We start from the raw sequence: 19,755 nt of genomic DNA, 5'->3' as shown, positions 1-19,755 counted from the left end.
ACCACATTTTATTTAGTTACTTAACCTTTACCTCTGCAGGCAACACATGTCTTTAACAATTAAACTATCTTTTCCAAATTATCAACCCCCTGAGCTCCTGCCCAGCAGACATAATTTGAAAAGTAGAGTTATATATTCAAATTTGTCAATTCCTCCCTTAAGATTCTCACTATGTATACACTGTTTTTCTGAAACTTCAATTAGCATCTAAGAGCACACTTTGAGTAATGCTAATTGAGAATGTTCTATCTTCAAAATATGGTATATATTAACCTTGAAACATTTTTTGTTATTTTGTGGGGATTTTATATACCCACATAACTGAAAACTCCAGAGAAGTAGGGCAGGTTTCCCATAAAGCTTGATCTTAATAATTCAAAGCATAACACTAAGACCCAGTTTCTCAAGGTTCTACACTGGCCTCACACTATCTTTACACTATGGACTCTCTGCAGCTACTCTCCAAAAACAAACAATGGTAGGGCTGGATGCAGGGGGAGGAGAAAGGGGCAAAGGATCCAAAGCCTACATTTAAAGCATTTCTGGTTTCTATGATGTAAATACTCCCAGTATGGCCACTTCAAGCTACCCTTGTGATGTCACTGAATGCAGAGTGGATTATACAATCAGCTCTCAGGAGCCGGTTAAGGGTCAGCTCACCTCAGACTGTTGCAGTGCTAATGTTCAGATTTTTTACATTACCAAGTCCTGAGGGACAGCTAGAGTTTCTTCTCAGTAGCTACTGAGGAATAAGGAGGAAATGTCTTTTCCCCAAACCATTCCCTAGTTTTTGCCAGTGTCTTATGAACTCCAGTGGATTACATAACCATACTTGGATGCAATTTCTAGGGAATTAAAAGTACTAATTGGCTTAAGTTAGTCCAGGGTTCACTCTTTGATCTGTGGACCATACCACCCAAATGTTCATCTGGAGAGAAAAGAGTGAAAATCCCATTCAGAAAAAAAGAGAATTGCTAATGGAATAAAAAATCATATAAAAGAAAAACCACCTAGATACCATGATTAGCACCATACTACTTGATTGCAAGCTCTATGAAAGTAGAGGCATCTCTATACCAATCTTCCTTTTTACTGATAGTCCTGATAAGCAACACCAAAAGCAGCCTTCACGCTCAGGAGAGAACACTGCGCCTCCTCCTCGTGGTTTCGGGTACCCTACACATTCAGAGAAACTTCTCTAGTAACAAACTATAGAAATGATCCCTGAAAGTATAGTCTTTCTGATAGTCCTGATAAACATTCAATAAATTCTTGTTGAATGAAAGTAGTAGGCACTCAATGTTTTTGACTGGATAAGTTTTAAAAGTCACTATTTTTTAAATAGCTTAATTACTAGCTTGTCTTTAAGATTTTCCTTCAATTTTGATAGTTAGGCCAGTATCAGTAACAATAGCTTTGAAGACAGTCATGTTAGAGTGATTTATACCCTCCAAAATGATCCACAGTCATTATATTAAATTCTAGCCTATGTCAGGTTATGCCATGGACCAGTATATTTTTCTAGTTTTTACTGAGAATTAACCCGTTTCCATGCACCAAACAATACTGTTATCATAAAAGAACCTGCTTCAAAACGCTAATAGGCATTTAACTTACTGCAGCATCCAACTAATGGAGCATGCAGAAGGACTTTACAGTGGTAGCAATACATGATGTTGAGGAAAACAAAGATCAACCAGATAAAGAGCCATCTGTGTTCATCCACAGGCACTGCTTCAATGTCAGCAGGTCATTATTGATTAATTTAAGGGCTTTTTTTATATTTTGGAGGTGAACACCTGAAATAATTTACAAGTAGCAAACAGACAAGCATCTCTTTTTTATTTCCTCTGCATATAGCAGTTTTGCAAATGTTAAAATAGCTACTCAATTGTTTTCTCCCTAGTGTCCTATGTATTCTGTGGACTATGTGGAGATTAATAGCAGCCTGCAATAATCTGTTGTCCTTTGTGAAAAAAACTATGCTGCTGTTTCTGGAAAGAAATAATTGGTACGTAGCTTATAGAGTCAACGTCTGAATTTAATGGAGCATAAAGGGGTGGTATTTCTCATGAAGGAGGCATATTATCCGTTTAAACAGCTTTCAGTCTTGCACATAAATTAGGCCTTCAACAAGCTTTGGAAAAAGAGAAACCACACAGTAATGAATTAACATGCTTGCATATTCCTAACAAAGAAGCCATCTCTTTGAAAAGAAAAGAAAGCTCCAGTGTCTCTGCTACATTTGGAAATCTGAAATTAATTATTGACTTTTCCATATTGTTTGCAACCACTTTGTTTGCCCATTTATTGTAAAATGTATATATGGTAATTGTTTTACAGGAGCTCATAAAACTCAGACTGCAAATGAGATAATGTATGACCAATTTATCGCATATGCCCTTCAGACATAGAGCTACACCTGGCATAAATGAGAAGTGGTCAATGCACACTTTGTCAAGGTCTCTTCTTAGCACCAAGGCAAGAAAATGAAATGGGAAATTCTCATGTAGCTGCAACTGGAAAACGTTTTATATTTTTCCTCTCAAATAGTCCCCATACCATTTAAAAACTGATTTGGAGTGGTTTCTAGAATCAATTATGGTAACTATGCTTATGCTAAAAATGGCAATAATTTCTAGAGTACAGAACCTCACAAACTCTTTCCCCATCTAGTATATGTAATACCACAATTTCTATTTTTGAAAATGAAATTTACCATATATCTATTAAACTTCCAATAAATTTAAGGAAAAACAAATATGAAACATACTTCTCAAGTTACATTCTCTGTATATCATAGTAGCTTTGTCAGCTAGAAGGAACCTCATTCAATTAAACCCAAACCACCAGGCAAGACTTCCCAACACCCAATAACTTCCTCTAGTAATGGAGATTCCACATCTACTTATAATAGCTTGTTCCAAGAGTTAATATCAATAACCCATTCCACTAAGACCTTTCCTCCACTGAATTAAAACCATCCTGCCTGGGAGTTGACTTACTCAGTTTCTTCTTATGTCATTACGTGGTAAACAGGAAGACAGTACATCTTATTTAGACCCTTTTACAAAAGACCCTGAAAGATATAATGAAATTAGATCTAACTTCAAACAAACTGATTAGTAACCTAATATAGCTATACTGCTTAAAGGGGATTGTATTTAAGCATAAAATATTTATGTAGCAAATTAGAGAAAATCAAGAAGAAACTCAGTCATTTCAAAACAAGATAACAGAGAACTTTCCAAATAGAGAAAGCTCCAAATATACAATGTTATATTAATAAGGGGTAGTATAATGCAAAGGAATTATCAGCAGTAAGATCATTTATTAAAGGGTGGTGACCCTGAACTTCAAATTCAATTAAGAATTTCTCCCTTGAAAAAAAAAATTCTCCCTTGACTTGATATTTTGAAGTTCCTACAAGGACCAGAATTGGAAATAAATGTACAAGAAGAAGAAGAAGAAGAAGAAGAAAGGAGAAGAAGAAAGAAGAAGAAGAAAGAAGAAGAAAGAAGAAGAAGAAGAAGAAGAAGAAGAAGAAGAAGAAGAAGAAGAAGTAGTAGTAGTAGTAGTAGTAGTAGTAGTAGTAGTAGTAAATGTACTGCCATATACTATGTCACCATGCCTCACCCACTAAGTGTTGGGCTTTCCATAAATGTGTCAATTCATTATGCACAGGAGCAGGGCATTCATTTTTGTGTTTTATTTTGTTTTGTTTGGGCTAATAAAGGAAAAGAGAGAGTTTAATGGTTAAAAGAATATATGTGGGGAATCAGTCAAAATGAGGTTAAGAATGCAAGCTGTACCACCTGAGAGCTGTGTGATCTCCTACAGAATACTTAACTACTCAGTCTCAGTTCTCTCATCTCTAAATGGCAATGACAGTACAAACCTCTTAGCATGAGGATTTTATAAGATCATGCATGTAATGAATATAAAACACTATTGGATTACCGACTATGTGTTCAATGATGTTACTGGTTGTTGGCTATTGTGTCCTTATAGTTGTGTTGTTGTCTTAATCTTCTCTGAAGGTAGAAAAGAAAAAATATTATATTTTCCTGGTATTTTTTAAGGTAAACTAGATTAACATCTGTGCCTTTTTATATGTGGTATTAAAGAAAATTGAGTACTGCAATTGACAAGCAAACAAGCTACAGTAAAATATAAATATTCTTTAAATCCCTTATTCAAGTAATTAGGGGGAAAAAAGAATTGAGTATGGGAGAAATATAAAAAGTTAATTAGGATTATAAACTCCACTTATTTAAAAAAATAAACTAATGGGAAGTAAAAAAATTTCCTTTTCTTGCAAAAATAATTTCCTTTAGGAAATTCTAACTAATTTGAGGCAATGATCATTGTACCTTGGATTAACTCTACTCAAGAAACATTTTGGTATTTTGGAAATATAGGGCTATGAAAGCAGACAAATTTGTGTTATTACAAATCTTTCCCTTACACTTTCCTTAATGTCTCTGAATATCAGGCTCATATTTTACAGAGTGGAAATAGTAATACAAGATTGTTTTGAGAATGAAGTATTATGGTGTTTATGTTGCAAGGTCACACATTTATTTAAACTATTCTCACATATAGAAAGGAGATATAGCTTCTTCATGTTCCATAACTGGTCTGAGATTTCTCTGAGTTTCCTCACTTCTCACCTCACAGGAGAACAAAGAAATAAAGCAGTAACAACAGAATACGATAAATTCAATTCCATCTGATATTTAAATACTTTTTTTGGTAAATAAATACTTTTTGGAAAAATCATTCTTTTATATCTCCTTCCCCTGCTTATTTCAAAAAAAAAGGGATATAGGAATGGAAAGGTGGGAGGCCTATGTTAATTCATGGATACCCCTATGGTTGAAGGGACCCTTGAATATATAGTACATAGAGGAAAGTTTGCACTGACAGCAGCATTTGCCCGGGAGATAGGACAATTGTTATGTTTTACTCCAACTGGCTCTAACTTCCCAAAACTAATAAGGAACCATGAACATGGAGTAACTCTGGGATTCTAGACTTCTCTTGGGCCTAAGAAAACACTTGTCCTAATCACTGATAAATCAAGCTTGTGTTAACTACCAGTTCAACTATGAATTCAATCCATCTTATTAAGCACACTAAGTGGTAGTAAGTAAAATCACCATGAACATTTCCTATTTAAAACCCCTGCCTTTTCCTGTTCAGCATATCATCCAGTGAATTTCTTCACTAATATGTGTTCCCTTGAATTACTTTTTTTTTTAAACTTTGAGTATATTTGTTTTCATTCATTGCTAATGTGTTGGTATCTTCTAAGACAAGGTTGGTACCACCCCATCTCTGAATCTTATTGTATTTTCTAGGACAGTGCATGCAGAGCACTTTGGGCCTGTTTTCTATTTCCTCAGGGTCAGGCTGACTTTCCTGACAACTTGACCCTGTCAAGTCTTAGGGCTTGCTGCAGATACCTTTTCCTTTCCTGACCTAGTGATTTGCTATCCATCTTTCAGACAAGGTCCCATTACCTGAAATCTTGATGATACACACCGCCAAGTTTCCCAGTCAGATTCTGAGTTTACTTACACATCCTTGTCTAGCAACCAATGGAGGCATAGTGGTCCTTCCACAACACAAGGTAACTAGCATGTCTCAGGAGTGCCTTCTATTAACCAGTTGTGACATGCTACTATTTTTCCTCAAGTGCAGTTGTCATATGTGCATAACTGGTGTAGCCTTTGTAGTTCTTCAAGGATATAGGACAAAAGCTACTCTTTCCTACCGTATTCCCTTTAACCTAACTAATATAATCTTTCCTTCTGAGAGAAGAGGTTAGGACACAAACCTTTTGCTGTTGTCTCCCCTGTTCTTCCCATTCATACTGAGAGGATCAGCTTTTCTTTTCTTTTTTTTTTATTTTTTTAATTTAATAATTTATTTTTTATTGGTGTTCAATTTGCCAAGATACAGAATAACACCCAGTGCTCATCCCGTCAAGTGCCCACCTCAGTGCCCGTCACCCATTCACCCCCACCCCCCGCCCTCCTCCCCTTCCACCACCCCTAGTTCATTTCCCAGAGTTAGGAGTCTTTATGTTCTGTCTCCCTTTCTGATATTTCCTACCCATTTCTTCTCCCTTCCCTTCTATTCCCTTTCACAATATTTATATTCCCCAAATGAATGAGACCATATAATGCTTGTCCTTCTCCGATTGACTTACTTCACTCAGCATAATACCCTCCAGTTCCATCCATGTTGAAGCAAATGGTGGGTGTTTGTCATTTCTAATGGCTGAGTAATATTCCATTGTATATATAGACCACATCTTCTTTATCCATTCTTTTCATTTGATTTCATAACAGATAGAGATTCCTTCAAAGTCTTCCAAGCTCCAACCTTATGACTTTCTCTAAAGGAGTAGAATATGGGGGGGAAAGCTGGCTTAATGACAATGGAGTATAAATGGACAGGCATAAAGAAAATATTAAAGTCACATTACATGTGAAGGATCTGGAAGATAGTAATTATTTCAACATTTATAATTATGGTTATTATGCTGCCTAGACAGCTTATGACATGGCCAGATACCAAGTATGGGCTTCCTAGTCTCAGACTATAGTCAGGAAATAATTTAATCTCACTTGACTACAAGAGGTATCTGGATTATTTGCCAAACTTCTAGGATATCCATTGAAGTGCTACAGATGGGAAGCAATGCATCATGGCTCAATTAGAACAAATAATCCACAGGAAAAGAGGCTTTAAGAAGCTTGAGCCACAGAGATTATTTTTAGTTTTTTTGTATATATCTGGGAACAGATTTACTATGGATTGAGGGGAAATTATCACAAAAAGCTTGCTTTTCTTTATAAGACTTGTTTCTTAGATTTGATTTTTAGATTTTAAATCCCATTGTATCATATGATTCGTGACAAAGGCCAAATGCTATAAAACACTGATTCCATAACCTTTAAAAAGGACTATTAGAACTAATTGTTTTATAGAAAAAGAATATATACAACATATATTTTATTTGTGAATAAGTACGAATCTTATCTAAGAATTACAAATGTATAAATATATATTTGGTAAAAATATTACGAATGCATATGCTACTATATTTCTGTTATGCTATTTTAAGCAAATAGTTTGGCTAGCTATTCTACAGATTCACACTTATGATAAATCATATCCCCTCCATGCCAACCCAAACCAAATATTAGAATAATCAATGAAGGATTTGGGTATTATCTTTACCTCCTAGATGCGAGTAATATTATTTCAATCAAGTAATGTGATTATATTATCAATTTCCAGACAGCTCTTTTCCAAAATTCAAATAGTTTACATTTACTGAATTTAAAGAACTAGCCCAGGGTAACTATAGTTATTTTCTCATGTATCATCCACTTCATCATCAGTACTTTCAGGATGCTTCTCCTAAAGTATCTTGAATATTGCTGGATTCTTAGTTCCCACCATACATTCATTACCTGTTGTTTCTAGTGTCCTAGATCCGGCCTCTCTAGAAGAAATTCCTCCAAATATAGTGGTGTTCTGTCTTCCTATAGACCTCTAGTATATACCTCTGCCTTTATCATCAGCTCACTCAATTATTATTTGTTTACTATTTCCTCCATTATTTTCCTTTTTATATGTCCCCATCAATTATAAGTTCTGTCTTTTTAGAAAGTAGCTTGCTATTTTCAGTTTCCCCAAGACTATCCAAAAGTTGAATTATTTTTTTTCTCAAATCCTAAAAAACCTGTACTGCAAATTAAGCTGGAAGAATAAGGCAAGGATAAAAATAGTAGAGCACATGGTCCGGGTCAAGATAATGTTCCACTGAACAGAATTAGTCAGTAATATGCCATCATATTCTCTTTAAGTGTCCAAGCGGAAAGTAAAAGTATGTACTGTTAACTGGAAAATATCTCATCTATAATGTATATTTTCCCTTAAAGAATACTTTTTCCTCATACCTGGCTATCTGCCTGCCAAGTTTTAGCCCCTTTTAAGTCTCCAACTTTGGTTTCCAGAATTAGTTTAATCCCATTACCTCAAAAGCCTTCAGACCTCAGCATGTACAAATCCTATGGAGGATCATCTAAAGATGAGATCATCTAGCCAAGGGAAAATAAAATCAGAGCAGAAGTGTGGATTTGGATCATCAGAGAATTTGAATTGCCCCCTCCCCTTGCAATCCTCTGATTTATCAAATTCCAAGAAATAATTTTCTGCATTAGCCCAGAAAATGTTGAGAGACAGTGAATGAAGTATAAAGAATTTGGAGTCAGACAGACATGATTTCAAATCCCGGTTCCATAACTACTTAAAATATTTTGTAGAAAGGGTTGTTTCACATTTCTGAGCCTCAGAATCTTATCTATAAAATTGAGATAATTTCTCAAAGTATTGCTGTGCCATCAGGACTTGCAATAATCAGAAGTGTTTAGCACATCCCATATCTGGCACATGGTAGGCATATAATTAGTAGTAGTTCTTTGTACTTCCCTCATAACTTTTCAAATCCATAAAATTCCCATACCTTAGCTCTCAATTCTACCACTAACCTTTTAAGATCCCAGGGTTTCCTGTTTCCAGGTGATCACTGACATACAAGCAATTTAACAGAGAAGAGGTTACTGGTACCCTGAAAAGTCTATAAAGTAGCCTAATTTCTTCAAATAACAAAAAATATTTTTATTCAAAGAGCCCTAAAATGAAGTGTTTATTTGGGCTCCTTCCAAGGTGTCCTGAGACAGCAGCCCATGATAACTGTGGTTACTTTCTTACATGCCTCACATTTCACCGTAAGTATTTTTAACATGTTCCCACTAATGGGCTCTGGGTGTTACAGGATCCGCGCATCACCGTGTACTCCTCAACGGTTGTTTCTTGTCTCCTTGCTCGAGACACTTTATAAGAATGATATAAAAAGGTTATAGAGCATGGCTGGAGAAATCATCCTACAGACAAAGATAGCTTACATTTCTGAGAAGTTATCAATTATATCAAAACTATTATCAATGCTATCAATTACATCTAGATACCCATTGCTAATTTTCAACAATCCTACTACCATCAGGGACTAGGACCCCAAGCAACTCAATATTTCAGGCTTTTCTTACCTCCTCTATAGAAGTAAAATTTTGGTTGAGCAGTCTCTACGGGCCTATGAGATCTCTTTCTTGAGACACTACTCCTATTGTCAGGAGGGATATGAGAATTTACTGAAGACACAAGTAAAGGAGAAACCTAAAGCAAATCTTTTTCTGAGTTCTGTCTCTGTATGGAACTTTGCTTGTGTGAGCTCAAGATCTCTCTCTCTCTCTCTCTCTGTTCTACACTCAGAACTCAGGTATCTGCTTCCCAACTGGCAGTTCCCTCTCTCTGGAATGAAGGACAAAAGTCGGAAAACAACTGAAGATCCTTGGGGAAATGATATTGCCTAGAAGTGGGATGGAAATGAAAGGGAAGGGGAAGTCAGACTATCCAAGACACAGCTCTTATTCCTGGATTTTTGAAGAAAAGGAAACTAGGTGAACTAGTTGCCAGGACAACCGGCTGTTGGGGCAAGGAAATGGGAGACCTGTGGTTACTTCTATTCCTGCCTCTGTCCCTGGCAGCCTTCCATGGGGTCAAAGGCTGCTTGGAATGTGACCCCAAATTCACAGAAGATATTAGGTCCTTGCTGGCAAAGTTAATACCCTCAGAAGTCCCCGGCCGAATTCATCTGCTTGAACGACAGATTAAGGAGATGATCCGTTTAAGCTTCAAAGTCTCCCACAGGGACAAGATGCTTCGGGTGTTGGGTGAGGGAAGTTTCAGTCCCTGAGAGTTTTGTGGGTTAAAGGGAGAAGGGGAGGCAGGGAAGAGTGCACCTGGGTCAACATAATTTCCTCCGCGGATGTAATTATTCCCCTACATGTACTTTTACTCCTCTCTAGCTGTTCAAAAGGTTACCAAGTTAAGAACATGGCTGAAGAATGAACTTTATAAACTGGGCAATGAAACATTTAAAGGTGAGCTACTGTTTCAGTGTTAAAAGATTGTGTTGCCCAAGCAAGTATAAGGAAACTTCACTGGGAAAAACAAGGCAAAACAATTAGGATTAAGTTCTGAAGGGAATACCCCTAGTTTCTGATGTCCTTTCCACCCCCCTCTTAGGTGCTTTTATCCTTCAAGGCAAGCTTCTCGATGTCCGCCAAAACTTGGAATCCAAACTGAAAGAGATATTAAAGAACTTCTCTGAAGTTGGTAATAAAAGATGTCTATCTAACAACACTGAAATTATGTGAAAGGAATAGGAAATAAGGGTGAGATGAGGAAGGTGGTTTCATATTACAGTTATTTAGAATGGATGGAGGGGTGGCTGGAACTTCATGGCTAACCAAAAAAAAAAAACTATTGGGTATAAATATGGTGAACTCTATGTTGATTATAGGCTCATTAGAACTTTCTGATTCTCTTTTAGCTTGTTCTGAAGATTGCGGTAAGTAAAATACATGAGACACCTTTTAATTCAGTCCATATTTTCCCATCTCATTTGCTCTATATGGCCATATCTCTACCACCTGTCATATTGAGAACCCAATTCTTAGAGTTGTGATTATGGGGGTAGGAATGCCAGTCACATCTGACAACAAATTTATCTCATGAAATCTCAAACACACAGAGTTTGGAGGTGCTTAGAGGCCTTCTATAGTATAGTTTATAATCCAAAGGACCAATATACCCTGAGGCATCATTTTTCCCACTTCTTCCCCAAAGATCTGACTTAAGTTACAGAAGGTTTTGACCCATCAAGAAATTTGATTGTTAGGGGAAGAAGAAATTCACAACAATATAACATTAAGAGTCCTGGAAATGCCTGAGATCTAATCCATACTTGATGCCTGAGCTAAGAAAACTCCATGCCATTGCCCCCTTCTGTTATTTTTCTTCTCTTTATCAGTCGTGATTGAAGGTCCTGTCCTGGATTGTTGGACCTGTCTTCGCATCACTTCCCGATGCTTCAGAGGAGAGTATTGTGGAGGTAACAAAGATTGTAGTGTGGAATTTGAAGGGGTCAGGGATCAAGTACTGAGTTGCTCGTTGATCTATTCTGCAAATATTTGGTGAGCACCTGCTATGCAGATCATGCTAATGTAAGAAATCAGAGCGAAAATATTGGGCAAAATGTGTACCAAGATGAATTACTGGGCACTGGATCAACTGAATGGCTAAGAAATGAAAAGGCAGGACTGAAAATGGAAAAATTAGGATAGTGGCAGTAAGGGCAAACTTTTTATAGAGCCTAAGGACCTAAGAGTAATAAAGATCAGAATAACCAGAAAACAGTGACGGAAGCGGTGATGGAAGCAGTGAACAGAGAAAATTATTTGATGTTTAAAAAGACCCATCTACCACGGATCAAGTTCTCTCAAATTAGTATTTTTCTTCTCCCAAATTCACTTTCTATTTTCCTTTTTCTCCCTCCAGAAGAGGATTCAAGGAAGGCTGAGAATCGAGAGATTGCACTATTTCTGATATTACTAGCAGAAGTTGTGATATTGGGAAGTGCTTTGTTACTGTGAGTTTTCCTCCCTCCAAACACACATTGGGTCAAGCATTCCTTTGGCAAAGACACTGTCCAATCCTCCCCTACCTCCCAATGGCAATAAGGGGAAAGAAGTCATTTCAAAGTTTGGGATACAATAGTGACAGGAATGAAATGGATGGAAGTTTATGGGATACAAGTTGGACCACAGGAAACAGAGGAGGTGAAATTAAGTATGAGGAAACTCCTGGAGCAGTATCCAGAAAAAGAAGGGGAAAGAAGGGGAAAGTATGATTATGTAACTGTCTTAATGAGATGCCTTACTAATATTGAAGTTGGGATTATGTTGTTTCTCTGCTCTAGATTCTATATCTGTGTGTCTCATCGGAGGAAAATGAAGGCAATACGAAGGTCATTAAAGAAATATTTGGAGAAGAAACTTGAAGAATTAATGGGCATGACAGATGACAAGATGGATGATTTTGGAATCAGAAAATAAATACACAGACACAGACAGGAGGTCTTTCACAATTCTCTTACATGTTGACACAGAACAGAAAACTCAGAATTAAGCTGTTTTGTGGTCATAAAAGTCATAGTATTTTAAAACTGAAATAGAGTTTCTCTAGTAAAGATCCTTATGCTATCCTGAGGCAATGGAAGCAGTGAGAGGGCAAATGATATACCCAGAGTTGTACAGAATGGAATGCTGGTATGTTGCAATGTACATAAAGATGATATACATTGCATAAGAATGCATGGTTGGTAACTCTCATTAGTGGCTGTAATTAGACTATTTCAATTTCTAAGACTGCTTCTTAGTTCTTTTTACTTTGTTACTGCTTTTGTATTTATCATTTGGCTCAATGTGGACAATTTCTTTGATGATACAAAACATTTAATGTTCATCATGCTATCTCACACACACATCCAAAATATTATTTTGAGTAGTTGAGAATTGCCCCATTTTCCTCTAAATATATGTCCCATGACTGAATTGAATATTAATTTCTATTTCTTTGTTTCTATTGAATACTTCTTACATGGATGGCACCCTAATAAGTGCTTTAAATCTATATCTAACTGAATTCTCACAATAATCTTAAAATTTGGATGAAATGAATACTTTTAACACAAGTATAGATTATCAATATTGACATAAGAAGAAAAAAATAGCAATTGCTAATGTTCTTTAAGGAAATTTAAATGGCATGAGCACAACTATTGAAAAAACAGCCACGCTTAAGGAAAAGCCTAAAATGAAATACAACATTTCATGTTTACCTGGAATGCAAAACTGTGATCTCTCCCCAGATTAAGTGTCTGGTACTTGGTTGTATCCTTGACTAAAGTAGGAAATACAGGAGAACACGTCAGTTTGATGGAAAAGGCCCAAGATCAGTTTTGAAAATACAAAGTATTGACTGTATTGTACTATCAATAATTAATTCAGATATTCATTCATGAGTGTTTGAGTTTATATGTATGAATATAGCAAAAAGATCAAATCTAATGGAATGTGTTTCAAAGCACCTGAACAAATCAAGTAGTGACCATAAAAATATGACTGAGATTATCCAGGCAGAAGATAGAGAAGTGATGAAGACCAAGGAGAGACTACTACAAAACCCCACGTGATGGTAAAATTTAAATATAACTGTTTTGTATAGTCTTACTCCTTTGAAAGACTTTGAGATGCCGCGGGTTGAATTCCCAACAGCTTTGGACTATGTTTTTCAAGTGTATGATTCTTATACCTGTGGAATTTACTGTAATTGTTTTATAATATAAATCCAGAGCCTGGTCTATCATTTCTAGAATTGCCAGAATGAGGAGGGGCTGGTTGTTTTGTGTTTTTATGTGTTTGTAATACAATAAAATGGAGATGATCTAATTAAACTGTGTTCATTTACCAGGAAAGGTCTTATGGTACTTCTGTTTTCAAATGTAAACATGATACAAAATTAATTGCTTACAATCCTAATTTAAGCTTGAGCTAACAGTTAACATTTTAAAAAAGGATATTTAAGCGTTAATACATACTCCAATGCCCTGGTGTCAACATTGCATACAGTTTAGCTCTAATATTACCGTAAGATATATAAATTAGAGTAAGATATTTCTCTGATAGTCTGAGACCCTTGCATGGATAGTGTAATTTTTTGTGATTCCATCATTCTTGGGGATACTTTATTAAAAAATCAGTATTCTCCAAGGTTCTTTTGTCTTTTGGGTAGGGGGACAGAGGTGAGGTTTCACTTGGCTTTTACTAAATAAAAATTAGAAATTCATTTTATGTGGAGATAACATTAAAAGGTACTAGCCAATCTAGTTAAGGTAATTAAAATATGTGTTATTAGAACACAAAAACTACAAGCTAAATAATAGGGTTAATACTAGAAGCTTCTTAATTTCTAATTATTGATAGTCTTTCCAACTTTACTCCTTCACATTCTGACTCAAAAGGAGGTTGTATCTTCTTCCATCTCAGACAAATGCATTCTTTTGTGAATTATATTTCCTGAGCTACAGCTTCTTCTAGAATATTCCTTCATTATTTATTTCCCATCACTTATCTCCCTCTGCTTCCTCAATACTAGATCTTTTTTCTTGGTGTCTATTAATATATATTAAGGCTTCTTTTTATCTTTTATCCACTTCTACCTACCACCCCAACTAGCTATGCCAAATTTCTTAAAATAACATTCTATATCTTATTACTATTTCCCTATTTCTGCTCTTCTCTCAATTCACCACAATCATATTCTGCTCCTCACCACCACATGGAAATTGCTCTAAGGTTGTCAATGATCTCTTAATTGTTATATTTAGAGTTCTCTTTATTCTTGAAGTTACTTCTCAGTCTAAGACTTGTCAGAGTGCTAATGGTTTCCTTCTCAAAGTACCTCTCTTATACAAGGCAGGTTATATTCTTAAATCTGTTCCTTTTTTCAAGGTTTTGTTCTTATTTTTTAATATTCTTATTTTTTAATATTTACTTATTTATTATTTATGATAGACAGAGAGAGAGAGAGAGGCAGAGACACAGGAGGAGGGAGAAGCAGGCTCCATGCCGGAGCCGGACGCGGGACTCCATCCCGGGACTCCAGGATCGCGCCCTGGGCCAAAGGCAGGCGCTAAACCACTGAGCCAACCCAGGGATCCCCTGTTCTTATTTTTTAAACCGTGTTTTAGTTACTTTTGGGAGGCTCCTCCTCCTCCTTTACCTACTTATTTAGATACTAAGCACCAGTGAATCTACTTTGAATCTTTTCTTTCTTATACCTGATGGAATCTCATACAGTCAAGTGATTTCAACTATCATCTAATAATTATATCTGCAAGTACTTAGGCTTTTATTTGCACCCCCTTCCCAAGTCCCCAACCTCTGTTTGTGAATACATACTAGATATATCCATCTGGACATAAAATACTGATTTCAAACTCAGTATGCCCAAAACTGGAGAAAATACACACTGAATGTCGACTATGGGCAAGGCAATTCACTAAGCATTTTCATAATTATCTTCCCATAAATCCCACAAAATTATTTTTAGCAATTTTTGTACAAACAAAAACTGAGGCATGGCAAGTTCAAGTAACTTCTTCCAAATGGTTACTTGCTACGTGGTAGTCTGGATTCAAATCCCAAATCTTGAATGGCTCTATGGATACCATAAATCACCCAGAAGGTAGAAATATCAACATATGCTGGAATCCTCTCTCTTCTTCATCTATCCTAGCCAGTCAGTCTTCAATTAGCATTGATTTTCACTCCTAAATCTCTTAAATCTCCCTGGCTACTGCCACAGCTGAAGTTCCTCCCTCCTCTCTTAGGGCCTATTGCAATGGCCTTCTCATCAGTCTCTCTGAATCAAGCCTTTCCATAAGCCAAATCCATCCTTTCTTTTGCACTCAGAACAATCAGTCTACAAACACAAGTCGATTTCAAACTCCTAATTAAAATACTCCAATGTCTCCTCCACTCCTAAAAGAGAAGTATAAATCCTTTCATACAATATTTCAACATGCCTTCTATTTTACCATCCCACTCCATACACAATCTCACAGCTGGCCAATTGTCATCCTAGGCCTTCCCTTCTACTTAGAGTTTGCCCAATATACTGGACTTTTTCTTACTCCAACCATTACTTACTTAATTATTTCCTGTCCTGATTGCCTGGTAATATTCCTTAGACTTCAAAATCATTGGGCTTCAAAATCCACACTTAAAGCCATCTCATCTAGTAGTCTTTCCTGAGATGATCAAACCAAATTACCCATAACTTTCAGGATCCACTATAATCCATATACTTCTTTTTATTAAGATTGTTTTATTTATTCATGAGAGACACAGAGGGAGAGAGAGAAGCAGAGACACAGGCAGAGGGAGAAACAGGCTCCCCGCAAGGAGCCTAACGTGGAACTCGATCCCAGGACTCTGGGATCATCCTGAGCTGAAGGCAGATGTTCAACCGGTGAACCACTCAGGAGTCCCAAATCCATAGACTTCTATAGAGCACTTTTAACATAGGACTGTTAGTGGTGTGCACATCTCTTTCCTAGACATGAACTCAAGGACAGAGACTATGCCATATTATCTTCATATTCCCAATATCTAGCAATATATCACAAAAATTTACATTAGTTTAATATCATTTACTCAAGGAACATTTTCCTGACCCCCCCCCCCACCTTATATTAGTACTTCCAACTATGTTGAATCACTGCCCACTCTTTGTTTGGTAGGAATTAAGGGATATTATATAACCATGAATTAAGTCTGATTCCAAGAGGTCAGAAATCACATCTGCTGTTTGTGCATAGAGTTCTTTGTAATACCTGACACAGAAAAAAATGAATGTTCATTGAATAAAAATATGAATATGTAAATGAAGCATTGATGAATGTTGTTATTTGGAATTGAGTATATCCTAGATATTCTTAATATTACCACATATACTTTGTCTGCCAGATTGCCTACGATAACCTCAGTCTTTATCTTTGAAACACTTTGCAGCTTGATGTTCAACATTGCCATGAAATTATGATATAAGAACTACCTTAACATTGTTTGGAGTGAACACATTCCATGGAATTTTAGATCAGACACACAGGTTCCTAGTGAGAAATCTAATTTAAGGACTATGAGAAGTTCTCAGCACCTTCACGTGTACATCAGGAAAGCTTGGTTGACTTTGTCCCACCAGGCTTCCTCACTGCCAACTGGACCAGAAACCTGAAGAATCCCTAAGCTTTCTAAGAGTTCTCAGGATTTTTGACATTGATCTAAATCCAGAAATCATGCCAGAGATCAGGAAACTGAAGTATATCCCCTCCCCCCTCCCACCGGGATTACCCTCCTTATGGGGATGAGGTGGAAGATGGATAAGAAGCAGTGGAGATGTTGGCATTTAGGTATCTGATTGTCTTAAAAGTGATAAACGCAGGAGCTCTGGAATATTACACTGAGCCTTTGCTTTTCCTAACTTCAAGATGCATGTTTTCATTTTTCAACTCACTTAAAAATGGGTTGAATAGCATGACTGAGTAAAAGGACATTAGCTACAGTAAAGCCAGAGGATAGAAGTAAATATCTCAAGAACAGATGAAGGGCACTTTGCACTCCACTTCATCTCAAGGAGCTTGCCTAACTTCAGGCCCTTGGGTTTGCATTTTCAGATTTAGCACCACTAACATTGCCCAGTGATTTTATACTCGCATGTATATCTTCCTCCTAAAGAGGAAACAAATACAAATTCCTTCCAATCAAAAGGCAGCAATGACAGGTAGGCATGTTTGTCTAGCCACCACTTTGGACTGTTATAGGGGTTTCTGTGAGGCATTACTCTTGGAACACTTCAAGACTTTACCTAATGAGGATTCATCAATCTGCCTGATGAGGTGGCCCTTCATGATTTCTGCTAAAAGTAGTAATAAGAACAAGCTCTTCAGGATTCAGAATTCATGTTTTCTCTTTCATCTATACTCTCTTTATCTTACTAATAGTGTCAGAAAATGTTCAACAAGATCTTCTAGGGAATAAAACACTTTCTGGTTGTATCTTTGTCACTTTGGAAATCTATGTGAATAATACTTTCAAGCCAACAAGACATCATTTATTAAGTTGTTCTTTCTATAATGGATAACTGCAGTCCAAGCTATAAAAACAGTCCAAAGAGAGTTCAAAGAAAGGGGCAAAAAGTATTAAATACAGAGTTCTACAGAGTTTGTGATGCAGTGCTTGTTAAGACATACCAAATCCTGTCTAAAAATCAAGTTGAAAGAAAATACAAGGGAAATTTATAGTCATTATTTCTGGGTGCTGTAGGTTACAAGTGATTATTTTCTCTGTGTTGCCTTTTGGTGTTTCTGATTTTTCTACAGTGAATTTGCATCTCACTTATGTGGGGAGAAAGTCTATTTAAATTCAACATGAGGGCAATAGAACTTCATGGCAGATACAATATAATACAATTTGTTCCAAACTGACCAATGGATTATTTTAATCCAGTATCAAGTTTATGGGATACATTTTATATAACAAAGTGGCTGATATTACTGCTTCATAAGATCTCTACCCTTGGAAATTAAATTTGGTTTAAGCTTTTTCCCATTCTATACTTGTGGTATCTTTTGTTTTAAAGGTTTATTGTGGTAAAATTCTTTCAAAGACTCTATATAATGCACTCAATACCAGTGGAAGGCTAAAAAGAAGGAAAATGCAGTAACTCCCCTTAAAAATAAAATTAGTAATAATTAAAACTATTAAAGCAACAATGCATGTATCATTAATTGTAAGACACAAAGGTTTAAAAGTTATATTTTCAATCCTAAACCCTTAAACTAGTCCAGGCATCATATTCTACACCAGTCATCTGCCAACACAGTAAGGTAGGCTAAGGACCTGCTTCTCCTTTATTAGCTACCAACTCATAACTACCTTTTCATTAGTGTCTCACTTTTGTTGTCATATCCCATTTACAATCTTGGTATCTCATGGTTATTTCCATATGCTTTCCTTTTTTTTAGACAGCACCATCTAATAGAAATATAACATAAACCACAGAAAGAATTCTAAAATTTCTGGGGCACCTGGGCGGCTCAGTGGTTGAGCATCTGCCTTTGGCTCAGGTCATGATCCCCCCAGTCCTGAAATTGAGTCCTGCATGAAGCTCCCTGTGGGGAGCCTGTTTCTCTGCTTCTCTCTCTGTGTCTCTCGTGAATAAATAAAACATTTTTTTTAATCTAAAATTTCTTGTAGCCACATTAAAAAAATATTTAAAAACAGGTAAAATCAATTTTAATACATTTCAACCCAAATATCCAAACACCATTTCAATATGTGATCTATGTAAAATTGCTAATGAGCTGTTTTATTTATTTTGGTACTAAGTCTTCAAAATCTCGCTTGTATTTTATTCTTTCAGCATATCTCAATTTGAAATTTTTAATTGGAAATACTTGATCTGCATTTATACATCATAAAATGTACAGTTAAAAAAGTAAATCCAATCCAAACATTAAAAGTTTTTTGCTCACTGAATCCAGTGTGTTTTTAAATCTACCTTAAAGTTAAATAAAATGAAAAATTCAGTTTCTCACAGTAACACTAGCTATATGTAAAGTACTCAACAGATGCAGGATGTAAGTGGCTACCTTATTGGACAGTACAGTTTAAAATCTGCAAGCTTTTTCTGTTTCAGACTTTAAAAGTTAGTTTTTTTCCACATCCTTGGGGATTAACCCTCAGATCTGGCCCACACATCAAAGTCCAGTTGTGACCCTTTACAGACCTTCCAGGGGAGACATTTTCAGATAATAACTACCCGAACACAAACACACACAAACAACATTGCAAAATACATCCCCATCTGACGTTGACTCCCGGTATATAATGGCCCCTCGCCCCAGGGGATAACTACTATATTCTGAATTTACATGGAGATAATTCCTAGAAGAGGCACAGAATTTTTAAAATATAAATGAAGGACTAATCTTAAAAATGCAAGTAAAAGCATAAACAGCTTACTTTGGAGTGTATATGAACTGTTTCAGGCAATGAAGATTGATTTATTAAGTTATCAACCCAAAGGCAGACTATTGTAGTACTACAAAACAATAAATCCTAGAGTCACCTATTATATTTTCTGGCTTATGACTGCATTCGGGGCTTTTCTTGCCTTGTCTGATCCCGATATTGACAAATATAGACT

At 36.2% G+C, this 19,755-nt stretch overlaps 1 protein-coding gene and 1 pseudogene across 3 annotated transcripts; one reads left to right on the top strand and one right to left on the bottom strand.

Annotated features, from left to right (window-relative positions):
- Window positions 1-1,033: 1,033 nt before the first annotated feature.
- LOC119874099 lies at window positions 1,034-1,240 on the bottom strand (annotated as a pseudogene).
- Window positions 1,241-9,336: 8,096 nt separating this feature from the next.
- IZUMO3 (IZUMO family member 3) lies at window positions 9,337-13,444 on the top strand. Of its 3 annotated transcripts, none has more exons than XM_038551625.1 (7): window positions 9,337-9,812; window positions 9,948-10,022; window positions 10,168-10,257; window positions 10,475-10,492; window positions 10,955-11,035; window positions 11,485-11,572; window positions 11,903-13,444. In XM_038551625.1, the coding sequence occupies exons 1-7, from the start codon at window positions 9,581-9,583 to the stop codon at window positions 12,036-12,038; spliced, it is 720 nt and encodes a 239-aa protein (XP_038407553.1). In that variant the 5' UTR covers window positions 9,337-9,580; the 3' UTR covers window positions 12,039-13,444. The 3 variants fall into 3 exon arrangements, with proteins under 3 accessions (XP_038407553.1, XP_038407552.1, XP_038407554.1); XM_038551624.1 differs by having other exon boundaries at window positions 11,482-11,572; XM_038551626.1 differs by lacking the exon at window positions 10,168-10,257 and having other exon boundaries at window positions 11,482-11,572.
- The last annotated feature ends 6,311 nt before the right edge of the window (window positions 13,445-19,755 follow it).

Source organism: Canis lupus, chromosome 11 (assembly GCF_011100685.1).
Source record: "Canis lupus familiaris isolate Mischka breed German Shepherd chromosome 11, alternate assembly UU_Cfam_GSD_1.0, whole genome shotgun sequence".
In the NCBI taxonomy this organism is placed as follows: Eukaryota; Metazoa; Chordata; class Mammalia; order Carnivora; family Canidae; genus Canis; species Canis lupus.
The sequence above is the reverse complement of the archived record's forward strand: the minus strand, read 5'-3'. Positions and strand labels throughout refer to the sequence as shown.

Coding starts and splice junctions, on each gene's coding strand:
- IZUMO3 (XM_038551624.1), top strand. CDS start 9,581: ATGGGAGACCTGTGGTTACTTCTATTCCTGCCTCTGTCCCTGGCAGCC. Junction 9,813..9,947: donor CAAGATGCTTCGGGTGTTGG/GTGAGGGAAGTT, acceptor ACTCCTCTCTAG/CTGTTCAAAAGGTTACCAAG. Junction 11,573..11,902: donor TTGGGAAGTGCTTTGTTACT/GTGAGTTTTCCT, acceptor TCTCTGCTCTAG/ATTCTATATCTGTGTGTCTC.